Source organism: Brachionichthys hirsutus, chromosome 19 (assembly GCF_040956055.1).
Source record: "Brachionichthys hirsutus isolate HB-005 chromosome 19, CSIRO-AGI_Bhir_v1, whole genome shotgun sequence".
In the NCBI taxonomy this organism is placed as follows: Eukaryota; Metazoa; Chordata; class Actinopteri; order Lophiiformes; family Brachionichthyidae; genus Brachionichthys; species Brachionichthys hirsutus.
Genome location: NC_090915.1, coordinates 5,926,789 through 5,946,491, shown reverse-complemented (window position 1 = coordinate 5,946,491; position 19,703 = coordinate 5,926,789). Strand labels below are relative to the sequence as shown.

At 43.2% G+C, this 19,703-nt stretch overlaps 1 protein-coding gene across 1 annotated transcript in view; it reads left to right on the top strand.

Moving 5' to 3' along the window:
* pappaa (pregnancy-associated plasma protein A, pappalysin 1a) overlaps positions 1-19,703 on the top strand; it is a 59,188-nt gene that overhangs the window by 19,912 nt on the left and 19,573 nt on the right. The window contains exons 8-13 of the mRNA XM_068752877.1: positions 5,356-5,484; positions 5,567-5,658; positions 7,684-7,880; positions 17,203-17,313; positions 17,702-17,837; positions 18,106-18,319. Coding sequence (XP_068608978.1) covers positions 5,356-5,484; positions 5,567-5,658; positions 7,684-7,880; positions 17,203-17,313; positions 17,702-17,837; positions 18,106-18,319 — 879 coding nt within the window. The remainder of the gene's footprint in view (positions 1-5,355; positions 5,485-5,566; positions 5,659-7,683; positions 7,881-17,202; positions 17,314-17,701; positions 17,838-18,105; positions 18,320-19,703) is intronic.

The window sequence follows — 19,703 nt, the reverse complement described above, 5'->3', positions numbered from 1 at the left end:
TGAAGATTGTGCTATACATGGCACCGCTGCGTGTTATGCCATCCCGCTATCGTGCTGTCAGCTTGGTTCACATGAGAAGGAAAGGGCTTGATAAGAGGCGAAAGGATCTGTGTGCATTTTATGCGAGATTAAGTGATGATACCTAAGTTTCATGTCTGCACACAACTTGTGTCCAAGGTTGTCTGTAGCTAAGATGCATTAATTTGTGGGCTTTGGCGCACTCCCGTGATTATTGATTTAATGTGGGCAGTTTTGCTGCTGCGGTATATTTCACTAGCTGTGGTTGCGTTCCAGTGGTAGTGGTCAGTGGCACCGACAGACTATTTTCTGTTATGAGAGCATGTAAAATCTTGTCTCTGTCATATGGACAGACAATGCAGTTAAATAAATTTGAAAAGAAACAGAGAAGATTGAGAAGCGGCGTACAGAAAACATGCTGAATCAACAGTCTGCACTCGTCTCCCGATGTTGTCAGTTACGCTTAGACACCTAGCAATGCATAAACCTTACCCGTGATCTATCTCGTGCATGACTAGGGGTAAGTTTGCATGGCCTGGGATGACTCAAACAGAGCAGATTCTGCAGAGCCGGTCTTCAGCGAACAAATAATTGTCAGAAATGGACACGTTCAACAGGAGAACCACAGCTCAGATGTAGTATTTCATGATGTGATTTTGATGGCCAAGATAATGGCCCATCACACTGACTGTTTCATAGTCTTTGACGTGGCTGGGTATAGACCAGGGTTTATTCAAATGTTCTGGCATGCCACAAATCCAATGTGAAAGTGCTCTGTTTGACCCCCGTGGCCCAGCTGCTGAAATGCTTTTGTTGACCACACAGCAAGCCCCCCAACTTGCAACATGTTTCCATGTGGTGGGATAGAGTGATGGAGGGCTTGATGAGAGGGAACAGGTTGACCTCCCACTGGCAGGCCAATGGCCTTCACCTGAGCTGTGGCGAGCTGAGCCAGAAGACAACTGACATCTTGGCTTTGTCTGAGGGCGGCGGTTTCTTTGGAATGGCGAAGGGCTGGGAGGTCAGCATGACAGAGTGAATTATTGTGGGCAGTAAGAAGGGTGAAGTGAAGAGGAGACACAAGGGTGGAAGCTTGGATTAGTTGGGGGTAAATCATTGCGAGGCTCAATGGGGCCAGTAGATGATGGAAGAGATCATTAGTATGAAGAGGGAGGGAAGGAGGCTTGCGCTAGTTTGACCCCATTCCTCAGGTACACCAGCCTGTGGGCTAATCCTCTTCCTGACGTGGGCTTCAAAGCCATCATTCAGTCAAAGCCTATCTCAGAGCCCATGCAAAATGACCTCCCAGCATTATCAAAGTGGGGGGGGGGCAGCTCCCCGCCAGCATCACTATTTCCCCACATCCCCCTCAGTAATCTGACTCTACACAACGCTTCCCCATTATTTCCCCCCATTTATTATTTTCCTACTCTGCTGAGAAAACTGCTGCTGTTTGAGAACTCTCCCTCTGTGTTTCCTCTCAAAAAGAATATGCAAGATCTGTGTGTGTTTATGTTGTCGGGTTACACGGTGTCTTGGTAATTGTGAAAAACAGCTTGGTGCTCTGTTAGTAGTCTTTGTTTGTACCCTTTGTGTGTACCAGAAAGGGCACCAGCATTGTGTGACAACACTAACATGCTGAAATTAACGATTGAATGTCGACATGATTGGTCAGGTCGGTGACTTTGGGAGAGAAAGGAATGCTTGAACTTCTTTTTTGAGCTCTGTTTTTTAGAACTGTCACCGTTTATCTGTGCACATGATGGAAACATGATGGAGCGTCTGTCTGAAAATCACAACATTTTTAAACATCTTTTGTTGACTGAGATAATATTTGCTTTGAAAATACATTTCACACATGGGAACAATTTTAGTTCACCGCACAGAAATGTATCCTATATTTGCATGTAATTTAATATTTACATATGAATTTTTTGGATCGTTGTCAACATTCCAAACTTTAGTTAGAACTATTTTTTTGTTTTTATCTTTCCATATGATTTTTCATTTCCTTTGATAACTCCTTGACTTTATCTCTTGCCAATGTATTTTTTCAGCCCCCCATCCCCCCCCACCACTACTTCCACAAGGGAATTACCATAATCCTTGTAATACGAACCATTCATGAGTTGCAGATAGTGAATACTCTACTCCGCAAGGGGAAACCTGGGATGTCTGTTTTTGTCTCTGCTTTTCAGTATAGGAAACAGACATTTTACACACAGAAGGAACAAGTCAGGAGTTATCCTGAAAGTGAGTTGGCACATTTGCTACTGTAGATCTACAAGGAGAGCATTGAATTACTTGTGCAGAATCAACAGTGGTGAATAATGAATAATAACGACTTCACATTAACTTTGTTTGTATTTATGCATTTTCATATGTTGGGTAAGTTCAGGAAAGTGTTCTACGGGTTCCTGTGGTTTTGCAAAAATTGGTTTCTTCTCAAAATATATTAATTTCCCATTAAGATAATCTGCTCTATTTTTTTTAGGTTCAAACAGATAACATTAGCTTGTCTGGCATACTGTAGATGTAGAACAATTAGCAGCTACCACACTGACAAAAGGAGCACTGCCCTACTTGTTGTTTCTTGCAGGCACATTAATCATACCTTATCCAAAATCAACTAGCAGCTACAGATTGAAAATGCTGTGCACCCATGTGTATTTCAACTCATGTGCGTAAAACACACTTATATGAAGGCATGCAGGAACAGATGGATAAACACTCGACCTGATTCCAGGAGCAGGCACATACATTTCCCACGTGCGTCCATGTGTAATCACTTGGTGCTATCAAAACACCGTTGATTTATATTACACCGACTTGTGCCTGACTTTGCGCAGGAGCCAGGATAAAAAAAACCTGGATCTCGGAAAAAATGTCTGGATGCATGAAAAACCATGTTTGACATGTGACACCTTGGCTTTTAACTCGACTAGTCCTTTGTAGTGTGAGCTGCACTTGACATCGGTTACATATCATATTTAATAATTACCCATGAAAGTGGAGTTGACCTTTTTATGGTCACGATTAGTCACGTATTACACTGGACATTATTCATCATGTTCACACCTCAAACATTTCTAAAAGCATTGTTTTTCTGACAGTAAAACAGCGTTTAACCAGTTTGAAACCAACAACCAACCTGTATGTATGAGCTGGGATGAGAGCGTGTTGAAAAGTGTGCAAACTTCCACCTATTATGTGAGCACTATCTGCGCTGTGCCTTTGAGAAGACAGACTGAAATAAGCATAGTCAGGAATAGGGGACTGTTTCCTCATATTATCTACATAAATTCACCAATCAGCTTTTCTAGGCCTCATTAGGAGGTAATTTCACCCTTTTCATTCATTTCATGCATTTGCTACATCTAGCTGCTCCATCTACTTCTTACTCATAAGATGTGCTAGAATTTCTCATGATCCACAAAAGGGAAATTCATGTGGTACTTTGGTCCCGGCCTCTGTGCCATCAATCTATCCTGTGTATTTTCTCTCCTCAAAGATAGAGTCTCCGCCAACTTGACTTTCTAAACTAATTCAATTAGTGGGGGGCATGCTTGAGTGTAGCCTGAAGTTGCACCAGCCTCAGCCAAAATAGTAGAACAGGACATGCAGTTTTATTAAAGAGAATCAGGTCAGTTCTAACATTGTGTGTCGATTAGAATAAAGCCAAAACAAATATCCCATCCTAAGCACACATTTGCTGAAGGAATATTCATTATGTTACTCGATCTTTAGGTCCATATTTGAGATAGCTCTAACATGAACATGGTCTACTTTCATCTGCTGAGAATGTGATGAACAGACACAAAAGAGATGGAGAAAGGCAGATGGAATTTAAAAAAATAAAATAATCGACCTCTACCGAGAACACTCAAGGATGAGTTTTCAAAGACTGATGCACTGATGGGTCCTGAGATTTGATGTGTGGACATGGCAGGGATTTGAGCTACCAACCCTGTGATGACTTGCCCTTTCAGTCACAAGTGACCTTCATCAAAGTGGTTTGACTTTGAGCCTATTAAAGGTCATGGGTTCTCTGCAAACATGTCTTCGTTTGATTGCTTACTTTAGCTCCGGCCTTGAGAAAAACCTTTGTGGTACCAAAACCAGTGCTTGGTGCCAGTGTTGCATTGCACTCCCACTAGGGATTATATCATGGCAGTGGGAATAGCGGTTCATGGCTGAGCACTGTTGGTGAGCAATGCGATACTAATAATAAATGCATTGTCAGTGCAGCTCCATGTGCATGCTTTGTGTAACCGGGATGTGAATCACAATGCACGATGGTTCTCCTGTGAGCTGCACCTCTGGGACAACAGTAAAATCTGATCTGATTGATTTGTGCATTCCAGACATTGACCAATCAGCGGTATGTAAATTTTCATGTGGCCTTTTCGAACCGCAACCGAGGCGGAAGTGGAAAAAAATAGTACCAGGAAAGGCAAAAAGAAAAAGAAAACCATGAAGGAGAAGCCATGACATTAGTGAAAAATCAAAGCTGGAAATGAGAAACCAAAGGAGAAAAAGTCTAGATGGAAAGAAAACTGTTGCAAATGAGAGTGCTGATATAGAAAGAAGTTATCTTGTTACTTTCTCTCATAGTTAAAACACATAAAGCCTGAGAATATAAGCAATGGTTGCTATTTATTACATTATTTTTAATGTCTATAACAGAAAACAATAAATAATGGGGATTCAGAAATGTAGCTGCTTCCCTCAGCTCCATGTCTGAACAATTAAAGCATGAGATTTTTGCTATGATTCTGATAAGAGCCAATAGAAACCATTGCAATTGATGGTATTATTACTTGTAATAGATTGGAGACAATAGGAAGAAAATAAAATACAGGACTTTTCATGACAGCACCCTCAATAGCTTTTCATTGTCATTCAGTCTTCTTTCCTCAAGACTTAAATAAAACATGATTTATTAATTTCCTCATGGGTTTGGTTTCTCATTTACAGCTTTGATTTCTCATTTGGTTGTGGTTTTCTCATTTATGTTTTTTTTTTTCCTTTCAGACTTTTATTTCAGACTTCCTTATCATGGTGAATCAAGAAACCATCTTGGCGTCTTACACCAGCAAAGTGAGTAAGCCCCCCCCCCCAATACGTCTCCTGTCCACTGTATTCATCACGATGGTTCCATGAATCCCGATGATAAGGAAGCAAAACAGAGCTGGATCCGCGGCGGGTAAACACAGCCGCATCAGCATGTGATAGGTAGAGGTGCGCTTCTTCTTTGTATTTTTTGTACTATTTTCTATCGTCCTCTAAAAAAAATACTTATTTTGAGATTCGTGACTTCTGCCTGTCTCATTGCAGGGATGTGTCGCCACACGTTGTGTATACCTACCAGGTCCAAACTGTATCCGGCCAGAGGGAGAGCGAACCCTCTCCGCCGCTGGTGCACGAGCTCGGCGCACGCTACTGCGGGGACGGACGCATCCAGAGGTAACGTGCTCATCGTTAAAAATCCGCCCATACAGATGTGCATGGTGTGGCGATTTCTCAGTGACACCCCGTGATGTTTTAGCTCCAGGGGGGAGGAATGTGATGACATGAACTCCATGAACGGGGATGGCTGCTCCAGTCAGTGCAAGAAGGAGCCCTTCTTCAACTGCGTTGGTAAGTTGTGTATCGTTAAGGTTACAACAGGAATGTTTACTGTTCTGTCCTTTAAAATGTTGGAGGGGAGTTATTTTACTGTCCTCTCTTAGTTTGAATAATTTCCCTCATGTTAATGGGAAAGCTATCTTGACTGGCAAAATGTTTTGTTTTAAATGGCATGTACTGCTCATTATCAAGTCTCAACTAATCACCACTCTCTTTTGTGCCATGATATTACTGTATGTTTAGATTTGACTGACACTGTTTGTTGTACCGTCTCCAAAGCTGTCAATAAGAGCCACAGGCTAACTTTATGAATGAACAGATGCTTCATGCCTTTCTCAAAGAAATGAAAACAACATCAGATGTCATAATCACCAGATCTGTTAAATAAATCTGAAAATTATTATTTAAAAAAACTTAAAAAAAAGGCTGAATCATCTTATTTCATGTGAGTGGCTGGCCTCTCCTACATACTAGTTTGCCTCTTTATGGATAGATGGCTTGTTTCCTGTCTAGTTCTCCTGCTATTTGATATTCATTATGCTCACATGTTTTCTTTGTCTGTGTGTGTGTGTGTGTGTGACATTGCTGTTGTTGCACATAAATCTGCCAATCCATCTTTCTTGATGTCTGTGCTTTACTGTGCGTTTAGTGACAGTCAATCAGAGGGATGGCTGGAAACTTGTCAATAAGTAGGCTACAGTTTCCAGGTTTTATCATCTAAACGAGCGTTTACGCGGCATTTGCACGACTGAACCTGGAATTGGTGATGCTGATAAATCTTTCACTCCCACCAACTTTGATTAATTAGGGCATTCAGCCACCGTCAACACAGATATGCAGCTAAACTTCCTGCTGTCTCCTATGTGATTTGAGACTGAGATGTGACCCCCCCCCTCCCACTCAGGTTCTGACCCGGTACAGTTTGTTTTAACTTTCTCTGGACACATTGTTCTTTCTCCCCTGAGCTGTCTTCATTTTTACTCTGGAACAATCTCACCTTTCCACTTCCTCTATTATCTGTTGATTCTGCCCATGTCCAGAGTCAAACACAGCGGCAGCATTCGCTCCGTCTCCTCCCGCATCCTTTTCTCTCCCGTCTTTCGCTCGAGCTCCATCTGCAGCAATCAAAAGCCAGCGTTTGAGCTTCCTCTCGTCTCATCCTTGCCTCCGCTCCCGCCAAAGTGAGTGGCGGGAGCATATCCTTTATGCCCCCTCAGTAGCCCCTCGTCTCACCGTTGCCAGAGCACAGAACTGACTGGAGTTTTTGGCTGTGCTGGAGAGGGCTGGAATTTCGAGGAGGAGGCCCCGGCCAACTTGGCACAGAGTGCCGCCTTTCCCCCTAACTGGAACCCCACTGGCTGACACTGCTTCAGTTGAGAGCTCAGAGCAATGAGGCCCAGGCAACCTCCCTGCACGGCTCCCCTCTCCTCCAGCCCATAGCTTCCAGTTCCAGACCTTAACTCCCCGGGTGGGATGTCTGTAAAAATTATGGCTGTATCTTTCCTTACCTTATGGTTTTGTCTGGTTTCCCCACTACCTCCCTCTTTCTTTCTGTGCTTGTCTTCTCACTAGCTTTTTATTGCTCCCCCCTTTCCATTTATCATATGGTTTCTTTCTTCCTGACGGTGAAGTGTTCTCTCATCTCTGAGTTCACATCGTGATGCTGGAGAATTTATCCTCCTTTTCCGATGTACCTTTTATCCGTCTGTTCATCCTCATCTGGTCCTTAACCTCTTCACCTCCAAAATAATAGACATACGGTTTGGGAATCCCGCAGGATCCGTGGGGAGTGGATACTTGTTTCATTAAAGAGGATTGGAGGTTGGAGATCGAGTTGTAAATTTTATGTAAAAAGCAAAAGCCCTGTGTGACTTTGTGGAAATGAAAATACACCAGGGAGATGTAGAATCTGACGAGCTGATATTTTAGCTGCACTCATTCCTCACTTTCCTGAAAAAAGTCATTTGTTTACAGATAAAACACACAGAATGGGTCGTTTGAAATTCCAACTTGGCTCTGTCCTGTGTTCACCCGCAGAGGAGCCGAGCATGTGCTACTACTATGACGGTGACGGGGTGTGTGAGGACTTCGAGAGAGAGACTGGTGTGAGAGACTGTGGCCTCTACACCCCCAGTGGGTTCCTCGACCAGTGGGCGTCTGCTGTGGAAGTTTCCCATGAGCTGAAGCCCTACTGCTCCGGTGAGGTGGCGGCTGGTTACCCTGCTGTTACGAAGGTAAGGACATGACTGTAGTTTAACAGGCACCATCGCCAATTATTTTTAGTCATGTGACATAATACAAATACATGTTCTCTGGGTTTGAATATGGCCAGCATGGTGGCACAGTCGGTAGCGCAGGTCACAGGTTTGAATCCAACTTGGGGCCTTTCTTGGGAATTTCCATGCTCTCCCCGTGTCTGAGTGGGTTCTTTCCGGGTTCTCCGGCTTCCTCCCGCCAACAAAAACATGCAAATTACGTGAATTGGTTACGCTAAATTGCCCATCAGTGTGAGTGCTGGTTAAGTGATTCCACAGTAACTCAGACTCAGTGCAGAAGTTTGCTTCTCATTAAAGTAATGCTTGTTGAGGATGAAAGAAGAAGCCATTGATTCGGAATGATCCCGGAGGAGGAATTGATCTGTTGCTGTCGCAACACAGAAAAGGACTGACTGATGAGCCATATACTTTTGTGCACACACAAAAATCTTCAGAATCTTCAAAAGTGTGTTTGACTCAATTATACTAAATATGGGAAATACTAACCAATGCAGTTGAAGGACACTTCCGCCTTTAAAGCCCTATAAAGCGTCATTATTAAGTTCCTTGATAGCCTTTAGCGTGTTTTGTCTAGTAATAATGTCACAAAAATGACACAAGTGGCTTCCATTCATTATTTAACAGCATGCTTAAAGCCCTACAGAAGCAAGCTTTGCAGTGTCTCTGCAGAAACATGCGTGTGATGTTGGACGTGTGTGACGGTGGCTGTAATGCTTGTTCTCACTGCTGATGGTGCATTTTACAGCACTAATGCTAGAAGAACTCTGGACAGCTGTGGCCAGGTGTCTTACTCAAGAACACCTTGGCAAAGAGCTCCTGCAAAACAATGGAAGGAAAGGAACCAACATCATTTCATGCATTTGATATTTATATGGCACCACTTCTGACTGAGCAGAACTCTGCAGCATGTCCTGACCGACAGCACTGCAGATGTTTCGTTCTCTGAAAGGACACCAGTGGAACATCTCCACATGGTCATAAAGAAAAGATGTGCTGTGAAGAACAAATTGTTCAGACCAAAAAAAAGCAATTTTCATCCGGAGAATGCCTTGAACTGCGGTTTTATGTTATCAGTTCATGCATGATCCTGTAAATCAGGAGCCTTTTCCAATCTTACATCAAGAATTAATCTATAAAAGCACAACAGAAAACCCCTCATCCAAAATGCACTCGCAATCATGCACACTTGGATGCTCATGGTGTTCCCTCTTGAAAAACAAAGGGAACATAAGACGACCTCAAATAAACGAGTTGAAATTCCCGTTCCGACTCCTGAGCAGTTGTGGAATGGCATGCATGTGGCTATGGCAGCAGTCCTGGAGGCTCATGCTACAGATGAGGCATGTAAGGACTGGATCTGGAGATGAAGACCAGGCACCACCACGTGTCGGGCCACCACAAGCCACCAGAACAGCTTCAGTGTTGCTGGCTGAATCACTTCTCTCACTACATATTCCTGGTTTCTTATGTCTGAGCTTATAAATGAATGAAAGAGGCCGATATTCTACTTTTTGACTGGATATATTAACTGCCAAAACCATTCTCTCAACAGTAACGGTCATTTTAGAAAAATGCCAAGCTTATATCAAAGTGACTTAAAGGTGACTTAAAGTGAATTAAAGCCCTGCAGTGGCCATGTTGGAATTAAGACTTCCTGTTTTTGAGCAACAGTCAGCCTTTCTATTTTAGCCATGATCATTATCTCCCCCCTAACCGGGGCTAAATTATTTTGGTTCCTAAAGCAGATTAAAAAGAGGTTTTATTTTTGCAACACGTATTTGTAATGGTTTTGGATTATGAATCATCCAGCTGAAAGTGGCATCATATCAGTAAAAAGTTCATGTGTTTTTCTGCAAACAACATATTTTGTTTTTAAATGTAAACGATACAAGTGAAGTTTGGTCACCCAACTTAAATGATGCACAACTTTCAAATTGGAGGACGAGCAGTTTAAATACTTTTCAAATATTTCCTGCCTTGATGTCACGTAAACGCTTTTGCTACTTGTAAGTTGCATTAGTGTTTATCAGAAAACAACACATCGTCTTGCCTTTTTAACATCACAGGAGTGCTCGAGTAACCAACTTTGTGCATTTATGAATGTGCTTTCTTCTGAGTGAGTGTGTTTGGAGTTGGGGTGGGGGGTGGATAGCGCATCACTTCCTCCTGATCTAGGAAACAAGTCCTGCATCTGATTTGTGCATCAGTTCTGTTTGATGTCTGTTGTGCGTGGGTGTCTTTGTGTCTGAGAGAGCGCGAGAAGCGGGCAGCAGTGATAGGGATCTTTGCGGATGCAAGAAAGCAACAACAGCACAAAAAGGCACTTGGGGAGAAAGAGAGACCATGTATCTGCACGGCATCTCAAGTGCTATGCACTTGTGGGAGCAAGGGATACGCACAGAACTATATTTCTATTGGAGGGCATAGATTCTGAGGGACACAAAGATCTATTAAATGCCACGGTGAATGATAATCTCAATATATGCCTGCAGCATTTTGGCAAGAGAGATTAACTTTTTTTCTTAACTTCTGGATCTTTACGCACCGGTACAAAGCAAAGGAGATGGATGGGTGGGCGCTCCTACGATCAAAGCACTGCTGACGGAGGGTTCAGCAACATGAGAATAAATTATGCATATGGCCATAAATACATATCTTTAGCCTCATAGCATAATTGGCCATTATCAGTAGTCATTGCCTAAGTCTTATGCTATGAGGCTAATGATATGGCCCTTTGGTATAAAGCTCTGTTGGCTTCTGTATGCATTCACTGCAAATAAAATATCTTCTTAGTGTTTGTAAGAAAGTGACACACACATTTTTGGGGTCATTATGCATGAATCCTGGTAGTAATGCACAGCATAGGGATGCCACAATAGAAGATGTATGGTGGCCATGGTTCTTTGTGGAGGATACAGCAAGGGCAGTTACATAAGATAAATGCTAAGCCAAAGTAGAGTAAAAGGATAACAGTCAGACTGAGAGAAAAGAACAGATGGAGAGGTTTCAAAATAAAATGAGCGGCATCCACACAGCGATCAGGAGTTCCAGAAGCAGCACGATATATGAAAAAAAAACACAAGGGTTCAGACGCACAGATGAATGATGGCTGGAGAGATGAGCTTAGTGGTTAAAATTGGAGGTAAAACAAACTACTGCACTCAAAAGACAATACATCATAGAATAAAACTGACTGTGAAAGTGGGAAATGGGCCAAAGCCACTCTTATCAGCCATCCTCTCAACAAAATGCCCTTGAATGAGCAGTTTGATCATCTCAAATGCCGTATAGACACCCGGGAATGACACATTTATCATAATCACGACAAATGGTTTTTATTTGTTTCTTTTTTTTCCCCATTTTTTAAGCTCTTTCAATGTCAGACCGATGACAAAATGTTGTAGTGTGGGGCTACCTGGTGAATACAGAAAGGTGGCATCATCTTAAATGATGGTGCCCAGTCGGAGAGAGACTCGCAGGAAAACACGCACACACGCACACACGACCGACTCCATGCAGGATTATAGGGCAGGTCCATAGGGGACGGAAATGTACTACTGCTGTCTTTGTGGAGCAGAACACAATGTCCTCCACCACCACACCATGGAATATAGTGAGCCAGCTCGACTTGCTCTAGGGGAATTGAGCTAGGGAACTGTGCCTGGCAACTAACCGGTGTGTGTGTGTGTGTGTTTGCAAGACCCTTGCGTAAATGAGTGTCGATGAGTGGGAATAATGTGTGTGCATTCAAACTTTAAGATCAAACAGCAAGCCAGGTGATTTCTCCAGAGAGGGCTGCTGCCCAGGCAATCTGGTGACGCAACCCGTGGGCATCCCCGGGGAACTCTCCCTTTAATTATACATTAGCGACAGAAAGGGTAACATTTTAGTCGTGCCTTGCTGGAAGAAATTACCCATATTCAGTGTCAGGTCACCCATCTTCAACTGTTAAACAAACATAACGTGCACGGGATCTGAATGAAATAACACCGACCACGTTCATCTTTAGGTAAGGAATGACTGAACCGGAGCAAAGAGGAAAATAAATGATTCTGAACACGAGGAAACAATAACTGGCCCAGTTCCGTTCTATCTGTGCATGTTTTTTGTACCTAAGTAGGAGATACATGCATGCTGTATGCAGGCTACTGCAGAACACACACACACACACACACACACATTCAAACACATTCTCCACATTCAAACACAGACAACCCTGCACACGCACACCCTGCTGTACAAGTGAAAGCACACACATGTAACATGGCCATAAAAAAAAAACAAAAGCTCCTGCGGTAGCTGCTTTCAGCAGCGCAGTAAGGCCAGCTCCTCTGATGCGTTCCCTCTCACCGACATTTCCCCAAACCGCACGGCCCCGACAGGCGGGGTGCCAGTGACATAAGCGTGTGGGAACATTAAAAAGAAACCTCTGGGATGGCGTTCCTTTTTCCCCTTTTACTTTTCCCGTTTCAATTATTATTGTGGTTCCTCCATCTGGAAACCTCATTGAGACTGGCTTGCGCTTTTTTCGTGGTGCTGATGACCCCCCCCCTGTAACATTTTCAGACTGTTAATATGCAGGTTTTTTGGCACCGTGTTGCCGAGCAAAGGGGGCCCACGGACCGTGGGGCGTTTTGAGCCTCCGCAGGCCTATCTGTTTTCAGCATGCTGCCGTTGTGCGCTCACCAGTCCCCCCCCCCCGTACACTAGTTCGTGGTCCATCCCAGAGATGAGACTGGGATAGGTGAGCGACGTAGCTGCACCCGTTTACAGCCTCGATTGCATTAAGACGTGGAAGTGGACCATCATTAACCAGTACCAGTGAAACGGTGAGCTTCAGTGAGGATGGGTGGGGCCGGGTGAAAGGACATTACCTCACACACCAGGCGCTCACCAGCATTCCAGTAAACCATGGGATGGTGTCTGGAAAGTCAAACCGTTTTTTTCTCCGTTGCTCTTTCTTATACGCTTCACAGATGCTCGCTATTGCATTCCGTGCACAGGCTACACAGCATATATAGGACACATACTAATCACACACACACCTTAAGGTGGATATAAACATGTTTTAGGAGGTGCTGCCTTAGGAAAAATATTCTCTTCAGAGGCATGTGTGATTGCTGTAATGCTTGTTCTCACTGCTGATGATGTGTTTTACAAGCCAATGAAGCAAAACGTCTTGCGCCGCTGGGGTCTTGTGCCGTGATCCAGAGCGCTTTGGCAAAGATTTAACCCCCCCCCCAAAAAAAGCTGATTATTATCCAACATCATTTCATGCATATCGCATTTACGTGGCGCCAAATCTGACTCAGCAGAAGCAAAAGGCAGAATTAACGTCGACGTGACCTGTGCATGTGTGAGAAACATGAATCAAAGGTCTTGTCAGCTCAGACCTTCTCTCTTCAGTAGAGATAACAGGAAGGACCTTTGATGACTCGGTGCCTCAATATATTCTAAGAACAAATGGCCCAAGTTTGCTTCGTCTGCCTGTTTTATCCATTTAAAACCAAGATGACATATTGACAATCTGGAGGCCTCGACGACCATCGACGATGTTTGAGCCACGGATTATCCTCACGGCTCTGATCTAACCTCAGATTGGTGCCAGTCCCCGTCACAAAGGGACACACTGGTGTGGTCGGGGTGCAATATGCTTATCAGAGCCAGACAGTTGCACTCTCACCTTCTCACTTTTATCTTCTCGGGTTTCCCCTTGAATAAAGAAAAGTAGCACCCCTTTTATCTGAAGTGGTGATTTACAAGCACCGGTTTGTGTCTACAGATTCGCTATTTGCCAGTCGGACTGGCCAGCTGGTACAAATGAAGACCATGTGTACAGCATGGCGTTATTGTGCGTGTGTTTCAAGTCAATCTGAACTCCTCTTTAGAGTTGCTGATACTGTTTTCCAAGAGAGCCAGGACGTTCTTTTGTGACAATTTTACTTATTTATTACCTGGAATTGTATTCGTTTTTTTTTTTTTAATGACCTTCTGATGAATACGAAAAGAGGACTTGTGTGTTTAGAATGTGTGTGAATGGGCGAGGTGATCAGAAGTAACCGTTTAACAGGACTTCCACCTCTTTAACCCTTTAAGTCCCCTCCTTCCTTCCACTTCTTGCTGCGACATCGTAATCGTGATCAAGTAATCCATTTAAAGGTCTGCTGGGAGGTGGAGTATTTTTGTCAGGTGTCAAACACCAGATTCATGAGTCACGATTGCAGGCACAGCGTTTATCATGGTGGATGCACCTGCCGGCGCTGGCTAACGACGACAGCCCTCGGTGTATGAACTCCGATCCGGTTGTTGCGCAGCCACAAATCGGACACGTATCCAATTTAGGACAACGTAAGACAGTGATGCATCAATGAACTTCTTCCTGTTCACATAGCCTTGACAGAATCAGATTCAGATTCCATTCAGCCTGGCCATGTACCCTGAGCGTTCTTTCTTACCCCCGTTGTCGATCATGTTAGTACATGCTTTTGAGCAAAGGTATCTACCGTATTATGAGGATTATAGGTGTCACATCACATTTTGCTTGCAGGCTCAGTAATAGCTGTGCTATTCACAAATCTACGAGGAGTAGCGTGTTCGACGCTGCTGCCGTTTCCCCTCCAAATCCTTTATGGTGTTTTGAAATTCCTGTTATCGACAACAGATCAATCAATGCTTTCAGCATGTCTGCGGCAAAGGAAATCACATCTGCTTTTTATTTACTCATTATTGGATTCAGCTGATTAATTATATATATATAACTTGAATTTTATGAATTTCACTGCATCTGCGACAGATTACAAAGCAATGCTAGAACAAGATATGCCAGAGACATAAATAGAAGTGGACTTGCATTGTTCAATAACGGATATATTCGCTAAACCAGAGTTCACGTAGTAATGCTGGGATGGTTTGTGCAAATGTTCCTGCAGCAATGCCGCCTCAATTGCCAAATTGTGCAAGTAGCCTTTGCATATTGATAATTGCAGCCGTGTATCGCAAACTTTAAAGCTCCGTGTAAAATTATCAGGATTTGTTACTTAATCTATGATAAAGTGAGTGCTATAAAAGCTTCTGGGCTCCCATCCTGCTCTCCTCAGTACATAAATCAATGCATGTGTGTTTTAGCATCTGAGGGGACTTGCGCCAGTCCTTAATCGAAACCTGATGATGGCACAAAAGGGACCCGCAACTTTACAATATTTCCAGTGATCTGAATTTTTGTCTCAGCACCACTTCTGGAATTACTCTTGTGTATCATGTATTTTTTTTATTTTTTTTACTCACTGTACTGTAAGCACATTTACAGTTAATTGCAATGATAGCAAAAAACAATCAAACACACTTTTCAAAAATGTATTTGCTTGAACAGGAATGTAAATGAACCTGATTCCAAAGTCCAATGCTTGTCGAGGGGCATTCAAAAGTTCAACGTTTGATTGTACCTTGATATTTTGACTGAGATTTTCAATGTACAAACATGTAAATTGGAGATTGCAATTGAAGTTGTAATTAAAAAAGGGAATTTTGTTTAACATCATTTTAGAAGAGCAATGTTTGAATATGATGATGATGATAATAATGAAGTAGTGCAAAGCCCCTGCTGCTTGAACAGTAGTGAATATGAAGCATCATTTGGGTTACGTTTAGACACAGAACTCCATTTATTTGTTATCACAGAGGGAACTTGAATATTCTGATCATGCACAAGTAAATGGATCCAGGCAAGGAATAACTTGAACCTGTATAATTTGTACGACTTTGAACCAAATTAGAAACGTTTCTTCTTCATGTCAGGCAAGCAGGTGATCCTCCTCTGTGGCTCGAGGCACATTTGAGTTTGAACTGTTGGAGAGAAATGTCCCAGACCCTTGTGAATCGGGTCTGGGTGATCAGTAAGGCAATTGTAAGTTTTTACATCACAACTGCACTTGAGTGGGGACGATGACCCATGACAACTGATGTCAGGTGTTTGTCACCTGCATTTCTCATTTGTGCCACTTCAGCATTGAGCAGAAAGGTCAAGTCAACAAACCCAGGAGACAGATAGCTGGCCTGGCCAGTTTTCCATGTTGTCAGGATCTTATAGAAGCCTCTCTGGCAAATCTCTCATGTTACCGGTGTCTCATTTCACTACCTCAGGCCAGCGGGTGAAACTCACTGCCCTTGGCTATGCGTCCTTTCTCCCCTCTGCCTGTGTTATTTGCTGCTCAGGAATATTTTACCAAACCTTATTTTATCAAACCTTTTCTGACTGTCTGGCTCTTCTTTCTTGTGGATATTTTCGTCTCATGTTCTCTGACTCCTTTCCCATACATTGCTGTGCATCGCCATCATCCGTCCATCCTAACAAAGCTAATGAGATTATAATGCAAAGGGCATCAATCCTAAAAATGGGTCATTTGAAATGTCCAGAAAAAGCAGCAGTAATGATATGACTTTGCCAGTGGATCCATTATGGTGAGTGGGTACAAGCAAATGCGTCTCAATGTTGTTGGTTTTTAAGCTGTCTCTGCTACTGTGACTGCTGCTGCTGTGGTAAAGCTAAAGGTTGGACAAATCACCATGCTTGAGTTGTTTTGTCTTGAATATTCTACGTCCAGTGTACTGGTTGCTCCCCAGAACAGCAGGCAAAACTGCAAACAAATAGTCTCTTGTGTTTAAAAAAAACCCAAAAAAACAATTTTGTCAAGGTACGGTACTCAGGCTGCGATCATTCCTCATGTGAAATTGGCTCTGACGCTGTGGATAAAGTTAAGTTCACAAGGTTAAAATGATGTACCGCGGTTTATAAGCGTTCACCCTTTCCCATTTATAACTGCGCTTGAATAAACAGGCAGCAAAACATCATTCCTATTCTATTAGTCATGCAGTTCAATGGAAATGATCATAGAAACTTCAAATAGTGGAGGCATATTGATTAATCAATCCATCGCCATGTTTGGCTGGGGAACTAATGCAGCAAGCTTTTCCTCTAAATCACCCTTTTCTTTTGGTACAAATATCAGCCAGAGGTCAGGTTGCAATGCTCTCGACCATCTCTTTCAGCGTAGCCCAAAAACATAGGGTTATTTTTGTGGTCAGACTAGTTTTACTGGCCTTTGCATGCCGTGCCATGTTCAATACTTCATAAGAATTCTTAATTCTAGGTCGTGAATATCTTTCAACGATAAGTGTTATATTCTGAGCAGCTCGTGTTTGTTTTGAGATTAGAACTTCTTTGTAAAGGCTTCTGTTAGAAGGATGCTTACAGATGTTCCCATTTCCCATTACACTTCCGTAGACATGTCAGTCCAAGGTGTTTGATCTATCGGATGGAGTGTCCCAATATGCGTGGTTCCCCTGTCAAGAGGCCGATGTGACAGCCTGGGGATACCCTAACTACTCTCTCAAGGTAAGACCAAGCTGGAGAATGATGAAAGACATTACTAAAAAATATAATTATGCACAGTTTTGCTTCTGTAACTCTTCATCCTCCAATTGCCTATTTCTTACATTTAAAAGTACTGCTATTAATGCACAGTTTGAATGCTTCCTTAAGGGACTTGTATGTATTGGACACCACTTTGAATTGTAGGACATTGCACCTACAATGTCCTACAATTTGGAAATTGCACTTGCAGACAAATGATGCCTCAAATGATGAAACCCATATGACAATGATTCAACGCATGCGTCATTGGTTCAACCCTGGTTCAGGCGAGGAAATAAATTCTACAGCAGACGATCGAGCAGAATTCAAGCGTTAAACACATGGCTTTCTGCTTTGATTTTTTTTTCAGGCTCATTTTTCTCATCCAATGGTGGCAGCAGCAGTGATTATCCATCTCGCTGCTGATGGAACCACCTACATTGACCAGACTCAGTGTAACATCACTGTACAATTGGTGGACACCAAGGAGGGCATCCATAGTTTAGGTGAGACCTGCCACCCTCCTTGATGCGTCAGATTTGGAGTCAGATTGCTGAATTTACCTGGATAGAAAGCTGAGATCAAACTCTAACTAGAGCTTGTTTAGGGTTAGCAGAGATAGAGGATGACGGCCGCCTTAAGTGACTTTCACCCCTCACGGGACAAGCCGAAAGTACAGCAGTAGTAACCTGCTGATCATTCCCTTCTCAGTTTCCTCCCCCTCCTTTACAATACCTTCTGCGTTGTTCACAATCCTCATTATCCTCTCCACAGGCGAGTGGCGTCTCACCTGCCGCACCAACCCTTTGGTGATCCCGGTGAGCCACGACCTCTCGGTGGCCTTCTATCACACCAAGGCCATCCTCGTCGCGTTTGCCTCTCGCCACGTTGCTATCTCCGGCGTGGCCCTGCGCTCCTTCCAGTCCTTCGACCCCATCACAATAAGTGGTTGCCAGAGCAACGAGATCTACAACCCCACCGGCCAGAGGTGAGGCAAGGAATAGGGAAGGGAAGGGCCTACATACATCACACAGACCAAAGATTGTGCACATTTATGGAAGGTGGGGGGAAATGCAGCTGAGCATGTGTGTGTGAAGATGATGATGCGGAGAGAGACCACAGCAGTTATTGAAGATGTTCCTAAGAGCTGTTAGCATGGCTCCCGAAAAGTGATTGACTTTTGCAACATTTGAGTGTGCAGCAACTAGCAGCCACATGATGATGTCAAGTCACTCCCCACAAGCACAGCTAAACCAGACCACACATGCACAAGGAGTCACAATTATGCACCAATTTCCACACTGCTGTCATGCAAGAAATGGTTCGTTCTGATGACGGTCCCACAAGCCTTTCAGCAGGAAATGCACCAATAAACGCCACAATCCACAAGACACTGGATGGTTGTGGTGTCTGTGAAGAGCGATAGAGCTGTTTGTGGCTTGTGCCACTGAGACATCCAAAAGCACCTAAATGCATTATAAATGCTTGAGTATCTGTATTAGCCAGGAAATTGTTTACCACACACAACCACGCGAGTTGCTTTTCCAGAGTTCTCACCGACTTTCTCTCACATTCTCATCCAATTTCCAGCAACTCCTGCAGTAAAGTTTCTCATGTCAACAGAGCACTTTTGACTTGAACATCTTACAAGTTGAATATTTTAATATAATTGCAATCACTTATCCCCCCCCCCCCCCGCTCTACTGGATTGTCTTTACACGATCATTTGAGAATATCAGCTTCATCGCTTGTCTCATAATGTCATCGTTGTGTTTCTTCTCTTTAATTGACTCCAGTTCATCATCTGCATTTTGTCATCTGCACTCTGGACTTTCCAATTTTCTCTTTTCTCCCCTCTTTAATCCCTCCAAATAAAAAAATTATTGGGAAACATACCAATATCCACGTCATCTTTTTGTTGCCGACAGAATAGCTCACAAACAAACTTTAAACATACGGTGTATTCACCTTAAAATACACTTGCGTATTTAAGGGGAACCTCGGTGGTGGTTGTCTAAATTCTAGTTTCACCAACGTTGAATATAAATTTACAATGTTTTTTTTTTCCCATACAAAGATCATTGTAATGTGACTCTGAAGCTTGGTCATGTTCTTCATGGTATAGATCTGAAATATTATACCCAAAGAATGAAGGCCATGTCATCCACTGATACATTTGTTTTCATCTCCAGATGGCTCTTGTTTAATCTCGCTCTGTCTTCACATTCTCCTTATTCCCATCCCCTTCCCTTGCTTTTCCACATCTCCCTTTCCCCTCCCTGTCATCATGCGTTATCCCATGCTGTCTTTTCATCCATCACTTTCACATCACCCTTCTTTCCCCCCTAACTGTTTGCCATCTCCTCCTCTTT